This window comes from Polistes canadensis, unplaced genomic scaffold, assembly GCF_001313835.1.
Source record: "Polistes canadensis isolate GaletaPanama2010 unplaced genomic scaffold, ASM131383v1 scaffold_226, whole genome shotgun sequence".
Taxonomy (NCBI): domain Eukaryota; kingdom Metazoa; phylum Arthropoda; class Insecta; order Hymenoptera; family Vespidae; genus Polistes; species Polistes canadensis.
This window is the reverse complement of record NW_014569773.1, coordinates 196,584-206,670: the sequence shown is the minus strand read 5'-3', so window position 1 is coordinate 206,670 and position 10,087 is coordinate 196,584. Positions and strand designations below refer to the sequence as shown.

Here is a 10,087-nt window from a genome sequence, read left to right as displayed (position 1 = left end):
ATACATTTATATTTATTGTTATACTTTTTAATATAAAAAGTATAATGAAAAAGAATCGTTTAAAATGATCGTTCAAATTTGTCTCTATCAATCTATTAAATTTACATATATCTCTTTCTCTCTCTCTCTCTCTTTAATTCGTTCTATCGTTTGTTATCTCTCATTTTCTAGCTACTTTATTTTCTCTTACCCTCTCTCTCTCTCTGTCTCTCTCTCTCTTATTTTCTCATTTTCTTTCTTAAACGATTCATAATAAACGAGAAACTTCAGCAAATTTATAGACACGTTTACTTACTAATTACTTGAACTCATACATATACAATATACTATACTTGCATACGTACATACATACATACATACGTACATACATATGTAATGTGCATATATGTATACATATTATTTCCGTATGTATTTATATAGGTACGTAAATAATACATAGGAGAGTAAAACCGGTGCGTTTAGATCGTTCGCGCTCACTTCTCTTACGTTTCGCGTGACAGGCGCCGCTTTAATGATCATTAAGTAATTAAGATAAGAGGGTTCACCTGGCGGCGGCACGCTCCTTACCTTATCGCTCGAATAACTTCGTTCATCATCGTTCCGCGAAAGGGAAACGTTCGTGATTTTTTTTTTTTTTTCCTTATTTATTTCTCGCTTACCTGAAACAAAAGGAAATACATAAATGAAACCTTTTATTTATTTTTTCTTTTTTCGCAAAAATATCTATATATATATATATTTAAGTCATATATTGTTTCGAGATATTTAAAGAATTACATATGAACATTAAATGAATTTTATATAATAATGAAATAACAAACATTATCTAACAGTTCATTTTTCATAATATCGTGAAAATTATATTGAATTAATTTAGTTTAAAATAATGTGATTTGTGAAATAAATAATATACTCATTTTTTTTTCATTTTCACTTAGACCACTTTCATAATTATGGGCACACATATATATATATATATATATATATATTAGGTCTACACCGAAAAGTTCTGTCCAATAGTGTCACTTCAACTTTCAATTCATATACACATCATTTTTTAAAAAATAACATTTACAAGTTGCCACCACGTTGACAAGAAATCACAAATAACGAGATGGAAAGTATATTCTACAATAAAAAAAAATATGATTAAATGTATAAAAATTGTGTGTTATTTTATTTCAATTCAAAAACGAACAGAACTTTCTGATAGACCTAACATATACAATAATATATAAACGTAATAATATCCTTTTACGATAAATAATTAAAAGTAAGTTAATCAATCCATTTCGGAAAAAACTTTAGATCACTTGATCACTTGAGAAAATGACTCAGAATCATGACAAAATTTTCTTCCTGGCGAAATCTTCGAGGGAAAAGTTTTTGGGGATTAAACTGTGCTTGAAAATTGCATCCGTTCACCAAGAACATCGCGGTGAACCAAAATAAAAAAGGGGGATGTGAAAATGTGACGAGGGGTAGTTTGAACGAGAAGAAGTGGGAGGTTGGTTAGTTGGGGGGATAAGGGAAAGGGGTTAAGGTATGGGAAGGTGTGTGTGGGGAATGTTGCAGAGGCGCCGAAGTTTGTTTTTCACCCTTTCGTCCGAGCCAGAGTTCTCTAATTAAAGCTGGAAACGTTTGGTGTTCAGCAATTAAAAAGTACCCCGACTTCAAAGACCGATTCAAATGCGGCAACGTACTAACACCAACGTATAGGGGTGGTTTTATATCGGCACTCGAGTGATCGTTGGAAACCGGTGGCAACCTCGGCAACGTTTGCACGTGAACGCGTACAATTTCAAACACTCCCCCTGCCCACCCGAACCTTTTCTAATGCCAACGAAAAATTTCTTTTTCTTTTCCTTTTCTAATTTGTTTTTTTTTTTCCTTCCACCATCCCCTTATCGACGAGACGAATGACAAACGATGACGATCATTATTTACCTCTGATTTGTTTTCATTTTGTTTTGAATTTTTAATTGAAAACAAAACAAAAATTATTCGTTATAACATATCTGCGGGACAATTTGTGAAAAGGAAGAAAAAGAAAAAAAAAAAAAGAAAAGAACGTACACTTAACAAAACCAAACACTCACGATTCTTGTTTCCTTCATTTCGAATAATAATCCGCGAAAAATTAGGTGAGAAATTTAGAAATAAAAAAAAAAGAAAAAACAAAAATATAGAGAAGAGATTGCATCCGAGTAGTAGTAGTAGTAATAGTGTGGTAATAGTAGTAGTAGTAGAAGAAGAGCACGAATTACGGAAGTAGGTTTTCGCTTAACCGCAAGCGCCGGCATATCATTTATGCAAGAACACGCGAAACTGGAGCGGTTTGAATTCTTCATGTACGGCCCACCTGTCATCCTTCTTCTTCTTTCCCGTACGGAAAGGTAGACTTTAACTTAGCACGATAGAAAAAGGTTGAAGGAGTACTCTCTCTCTCTCTCTCTCTCTGGTTTGCCTACTACTACGTAGTAGAAAATACAACCACTTATGTATAACCTGAATGATGCATCGAACCAATCAATCGTGGTTCTTGCATTATTAACGATAGCGCCCCGATACTTCGAATCACGACCTACGCGAGAAAATTTCCCTTTCTATTGATCTATTATATCTTCTACAAACCCCCTCCCTCCCACTTCCCCTCCACTCCAACCCCAACTTCTCAATCCCCATTCCACCCCCTTCGCCACCATTCTCTCTTATTTTCAACATTTTCCTTAGCTTAAGAGAAATAACGATTTATCAAGGTATCGGATTTTAGGTTTAATCTAAGCGGCTAGTGAACGTACACGATGTGTTAAATATTCATTTCAAATTTTGATTTAAAAATACATTGTCATATTGTGTTTACCTGGATCTTCTTTATTTTTTTCTTTTTTTTTGTTTTTTTTTTATGATAGCTTAGATCGACCACTTTGTTTGATAAGCAAGATTGTTGTTAATATTTTTAGAACAAAATTATCATTTATATTGATAGAATTGTAACAATATACGTGATTAATATTGATCAATCGTGTTGCAATATATATATATATATAAATATACAATTATTCGTAGATTCAAATTTGTATAATAACAAAATTTTTCATTATATCTGTAGGAGAATTTAAACAAAAAAAATCCAAATTCAAATAAAAGTCCTATTAATTATTAAAATATACATATATATATATACACAATTTACTTATTACATTATATTATTAAATTTCTTTTCTCGATCGAAATGTATCTGAAGACAAAATAATTTAAATTATACAATTTTCTATATATATATTTAATAATAATAAAATTTATTATAATAATAAAATAATAATAATGAATTATTAAAATATACATATATAAATATACACAATTTACTTATTACATTATATTATTAAATTTCTTTTCTCGATCGAAATGTATCTGAAGACAAAATAATTTAAAATATACAATTTTCTATATATATATTTAATAATAATAAAATTAAATATAATAATAAATATATATTATAATTAGTATATTAAAATATGTAATTATATTCTTTTCGATAACAGAGGTAAATACATTTTCGATGTTTCTCGTGACGTTAAGAAACAAGTATTGAACGAAGTCAAGCTCCTATATATACTAATCCATACATACATAAATATACACATACACACGTATATATTTTTATATATATACACCCGATCGGGTAAACGTAAGCGCCAGGTGCCTTTATCGGCGTTAGGCTATTCCGAGCAAGTGATCCACATAGTGTACGACGATGCCCTACTATTGGTCACAACCTCGAAAATCGTTTCTACTTTATACATACACACATACACATATGTATATACACATATATGCTATCATTGGACTTCCTATTCTACTTCAGGCGCGAACAACCTGGCGAACAAGCTATGTTCTACATTTCTCTTTCTATTTTTCTCTTTGCCCTATTCGATCCACCCTCTTCCAATCCCCTGTGTCCACCCCCACCCACTCACCCCCATTTCGTTTCGTTTAATAATCCACGTAATTATCTTCAATTCAATTTAACCGAACGAATATATATATATTATTTTTCTTCCATTTTCCATTTGTTCATTTCAATTTGAATTTTTGTTAATAATATTCGTTTGTTAAAAAAATATATCAATTAATATACTAATGCACGTTTTTTTAAATTATAATATAAAAATAATAATTATCTAGGGTTATATACACACCAAATAAACACTTCATGTTAATTAATTAATATTTGTTTTTTTTATATATATATTATATTTAAATATTTATTTATAAGGAACGTAAAAAAACCATATCGATAGATCATCGATTGCTATTAAATTAATTACACGACCACGAATGTATCCTTTTTTTTACCTTCTTTTTTCTTACCCAATTAAATGAAGTATTTTACACATAAAACAAACTCACACGTGTACGCATATAATCCTAAGCATACACATTTATCTCAACGTACCCCCCTTTAACTCTTCTTCCTTCTTAATAAAAGTTCGCGTAAAACAAACAAAAAATAAAAGTAGAAAAAAGAAAGAAAGAAAGAACGAAAAGGAAAGAAGAAAAAAAAAGAAGAAGAAGAAGAAGAAGAATAAGGGAAGATACTCAAGGAGTCTGAAACTGGCACGTGGGGGGGAGGGAGTGGAGGGGAGGAGGATGGTTAATTTCAAAGTTGAATACATTTTTCTTGAACTTAACGAGGTATACATAAACTTTATACACACTTTCTCTTCATTTTTTGTTTTCTCATTCTCAGTACAAAAGGGAACAAATCAAGAAAAGAAAGAGAGAGAGAAAAAAAAACAAGAAAAAAGATTAATAGACGTCAGACTAAAATAAAAACTTGTTAGGGTTGTTATGAATTATGATTAATTTACAACAACTTCATATACATTTGTTAACAAACAACATTTAAACGGACAACAATTTCTTCTTACCTTTCCCTATCTCAACATTTTTTATTCTTCACGACGACAACTACAATCCTAGTCAAAGTTAAAAATAAAATGAAAAAAAAAAAAGAAAGAACGAAGAAGAAGAAGAAGAAAAAGAAAAATATTTCCAAAAGTAAGAGAGAAACCATTGAAAAGGGAATTAAAAAATGCGAGCCGGGGACAAATCGGGGAACAAAAGTCGAAACTTTTTCGAATGTAAAACATTTTTTTGAAATTTTTTTCCTTCCCGTCCTAAAACCACCCCCTCCCCTTATCCCTGTTCCGTTTTTCTTTCCCTTTTCTTTTTTTTTCACCAACGATTTGGGACTACTATCAACGACGATAAAAAAGAACAAAAAAAGGGGAACGGTGGGGAGGAAGAAAGAAAGAAAAAAAGAAAGAGAGAGAGAGAGAGAGAGAGAGAGAGAGTGTTTAAGGTCTTTTATTTCCAGTGCGACGTCCGCGGTTAAAAAACAAAAGGGATGGGTTGTTAGATCAAAGACCGAAGGGGTTTCCCATTCAACCGACGTTCACTATCTCTATCTCTCTCGTTCTTTTCTTTTTCTTTTTTTTCTCTCTCTATCCCTTTCAAGTCTCATCCCTCTCTCTCTCTCTCTCTCTCTCTCTCTCTCTCTCTCTCTGTCTTTCTTTCGTCCGTTAGTTCGTTTATTCGTTCGCATCGTTTTACTACCCTTTCTTTAGTCTCCCTTTTTTCCATTTTCTTGTTTTATTTTTCGTATTTGTATTTTTGTTTTCTTCTTCTTCTTCTTCTTCCTCCTGTTCTTCTATTTCTCTCTCTTTCTTCAATTATTTTACTATCTTTATCTCTCTCTCTCTCTCTTTCTTTATTTATTTCTTTCGAATACTCCACGATTTCAGTATTTTGGGGGGTGGATAAACGGAGTTTTTCCGAGTGAAAGAAAACGAGTTAAGTGGTTAAAAATAGAAAGAGATAGACAGTAAGTGAATGAACGAGAGAGAGAGAGAGAGAGAGAGAGAGAGAGAGATTCTTTACTTCTTTGTCAAAGCTGTTTCGATGAAATCTAGTAGCTTTTAGCAACACCAATCTTACTTTCTTCTTTCTCACTTTAACAAGCAACTTCTTTTCTTTCTTTATTCCTTACTTTTTCTTTTTTTTTTTCCTCCCCATTTCATTCTTCCATTCATTCGAATGTCTCTGTCTCTTTCTTTCTTTCTCTCTCTCTCAAACATTTACGTTGATGTTATCCTTTCATCAGGAGTTTATTATTTTTTAAACACTTCCTTCCTTCCTACCTTCCTTCCTTTCTTTTATGTTCTACCTCTTTATTTCTATCCTTCCTTTTTTTTTTTCTTTTTTTTTTTGTGTAATTTTAAAGTAAAGTAAAGTGTGTTCACTAATTAATGCTTGCATCTCGGGGATCGGTAACCTTTTAACGATGAATTTTATCGTACTACCGGAAAGTTTCTTCCTTTTTTTTTTTTATTCTCCCTCTCTCTCTCTCTATATTTCTCTTTTTATTTTTTTTTTCTTATTCTATGAAAAAATATCAAACTTCGGCTGTATCCGTTATCTAAAAGTTTATACTTTTGAGAGAGAGAGAGAGAGAGAGAAATTAAATTTGATTTTTTATTTATTTTTCTTTTTCATTCAACTTTATTTACTTCGGCACTCATCGATGAGGTTTATCTTTATTTCTTTTTTTCTTATCTTATAATTTTTTGGTTCTTTTTTTTTTTGTTATACCTCTGGAGCTTGATCATTACCCTACTTTTCTATAGTTCTTTTATTTTATTTTATTTATAAAGGATATATATATATATATATTTCTTTTTTATTTATCATAACTAACGAATCATAAACGAACGAACGAATTGGTGAGTTCCATCCGTTCCTCCGAGCAATGTTTATTTATTTATTTATTAATCAATAATAAGGAAAAAGAAAGTCGGAGTATATATGTTTGAAAGTGAAATATTTTCTAGATAGATTCATCTAAAAACTTTATTTAATTTCGAATTATTTAATAAAGGCGAATCACTGTTACCCCAATAGTTTAATCGAAAAATATAAATCTGACAAAGTTTTACATTTAAGATCGATCACACATGTGTTTTTAAATATTTCATATGCATATAAAAGTACATATATATATATATATATTATTTTTAAATAATAATCGAACACACATTAGTTGATAAGAAATTAATTTAATAATTATATTCAAAATCATATTTAACTAAATATGAATATAATTAATGTTTTGTTCTAATGATATATATTTATAAATAAACTATACCAGTTATTATTATTCAATGACTCGTATATATTTTATAAAAATAAATTTCAATACTTATTAAAATTCATAAAATTGCGCAAAGTTAAGCAAACAACGTTTGTCAAGCCTTTTTTTTTTTTATTGTCTACAAAACAATTGAACAAGTTTCTAAATAATCATCATTTTACCGGATACGAAAAAATAGTCGATTTTTATTCAGGTTAACTTTACAATTTTCTTTAATTAAGAAATGTATTCGAAAAACTGTGCTAAAACAACCATTACTAAATGTTTCCATTTTTTCTCTCCCTCTCTCTCTCTCTTTTCCTTTTAATCATTAAACATCTTCAAAGTTTACTGCAAAACGTTACACGAGCTTACACACATACACAAACACACACATATTAATATACTTGCATAAACGTACATATATATACATACATATACATGTACGTACGTCATTAAGGGTATTCAACCGTGACCGTAAGTATCGGGGTTAGATATTAACCCGAACCAACACTAATATTTTTTTTTCTATGTCAAATCCAAAGGAAATAAAAATCGTGTGTTCCATTTCCGCAAGCAGAACAGTAAAACCTACCACCCAGAATATTCCCTCCCCCCTTTCCGTATCCCCCTCAGCCAACCCCTTTACAACCATCCAAGTTGCTCAACTAGACGCATAGAAATACTTCGTACGCTCGAAAAATCCACAATTCTAGGAAAAAGTCATTTTTATTTTTTTCTTCCCGTCTCTCTCTCTCTCTCTTTCTTTCTCTCTCTCTCTCTTTTTCCAAGTACCTTGATTCTTTGCTTCGAGTGGAATGCGCAAACCGTGTGAACTACGTGGCAAAGGTAACGCGATAATGCTGTGAGCCAGACTGAAGAGAGTGTGGAAAGACCGTCGTGGGTGGAATATACACAGTTGGTGGGGTTTTAAAGTACGACTGTGTTAACCCTGATGTGTGTTAAAGCAAGTAAGGGATTGAGAAAGATGTTAAAAGAGAAATTTAGATAAAACGTAAAGAGTGAGTGCGGTAAAAGAAAAAAATGTGAGATAGAATGAGATAAAGTCGAAATAAAGTTAGAAATAAATAGAATAGTTTTTTACTGGTGAAACATAACAGTAAGAGAAAGATAGATAAGTGTTGGAAAAGTTATGGTAGGATAACGGTTTAAAATTGACTCTATATATAAGATAGTGAATATTTATGACTGTAATGAAAAATGATGTTAGATTGACTAGTGAACATAACTATCAAGTTGCTGAGGAAGTCCCAAATATAGGGACAAAACGTTTAACGGATAAATAGATTGTTCATTTAATTTAAACCTGTCCAAAAAAAAGAACATCCCTAAGAATTAAACTTAGTAATAGATAAGAATGATTGTTAAAAAGACAAAGACAAAATTAAAAAGCAAGAGAGAAAGAAAGAGAGTGATAATCAGATAAAGTTAGAAATAAAGAGAGAGAATCAGTGAAATATATAAATTAGAAAAAGACAGAGACGAGTGATAAGAAAAGAAAAAGAAATGAGAATTAATGTGTAATAGAAAATAATTGGAAAGTGAAGGAATCGTGAGAAACGTTTAAATAGATTGAGAGAATAAATTTTGAGAAAATTGTTTGAATAAACAAAAAGATAGAAATAAAAATGAGTAAGTAGGAAAATAGAAAAAAATAAAAATAAAGAAATATTGTGACGAAATAAAGTGAGTAATAAAAAATAAATATACATTAAATTAAATATGTATACAAATTTGACAAGATTCACGCGAGATTGGTTTATATTATCATTTATATTATATCGTTTAGTTTTTCTTCTCTCTCTCTCTCTCTCTCTCTCTTCTTTATTTTGTTTTTTATATTTATAAATTCAACGAAATTATCCAAGGAGAAGTTTCTTCGTACCTTGAACGAAAGGTTTTACAACCGGGACAAACTATTTACCGCAAGTTCTTAACGTTAAATGCATTTTACGATTTCAATGAGAGGACAGAATTTGTTACCTCTTTTCATTTGTACCATTTAAAAGGCAACTGAGCTTCTGAATTAAAACGAATTCCTTTTTAAATGTTCTCTTACTTGTTCCTTTTTTCTTTTTTTTTTTTTTTCTTTATTTCTTTCTTTTCCTTCTTCTTCTTCTTCTTCTTCTTCTTCTTCTTCTTCTTCTTCTTCTTCTTCTTCCTTCATAAACATTCACAAATATAATTGCAATTTTTAAACAGAAATAAATATTTACAAAGGTAATCGTATTTAATTATTATTCAACTATAAAAATTGCTTGTAATAAATTGTTAAAAGATTTAATTAAAAAACAAAAAAAACGTACTTAATATATGTACATATTTTTAAAAATAATGTTACTTCATTTATTGCAATCTTTCGAAGATAATACAATGAATAATATTTTTTCGAATGAAGTAAATAGCAAAAAAAAAAAAAAAAAAATTAAAGAAAAGTAAAGGAAAGAAAAAATGAAGAAAAGAAAAAAAAAGGATAAAATCGAAGCGGAAAAATTTTGCATAGCTTTGCTAAACGTGCCGAACGTAAAGCGAAACGCATAAATTTGCGTAGACGAATATTTCGCTATTCCGGCTGAAACGTCCGAGAATAAATTGAATCAACGACGTAGAACGATGAATGGTATAATTAGCGATAAATCATAATTAATACCACTAATAACTACTATTTATGATTTTACCAAACAAAAGCTCGTTCGTATCTCAGTGCTGACGTCAACTGCGATAAAGGGCCTCGAAATGTTCTCTACTATGCTTACACGAAATAATATTGTTTATTGCAACTTTTTCATTTATTTCAAACCTCTATATAAACTTGCGATAATAAATATTAAACATTAATCTATAGAACAAATATATATATATATATATATA

At 30.0% G+C, this 10,087-nt stretch overlaps 1 protein-coding gene across 1 annotated transcript in view; it reads right to left on the bottom strand.

The window, feature by feature from the left end:
* Positions 1-363: 363 nt before the first annotated feature.
* Positions 364-10,087, bottom strand: part of LOC106790248 (beta-1-syntrophin-like) — a 191,688-nt gene continuing 181,964 nt past the window's right edge. The window contains exon 3 of the mRNA XM_014755017.1: positions 364-659. Within this exon, the coding sequence (XP_014610503.1) occupies positions 397-659 (263 nt within the window). The 3' untranslated portion in view covers positions 364-396. The remainder of the gene's footprint in view (positions 660-10,087) is intronic.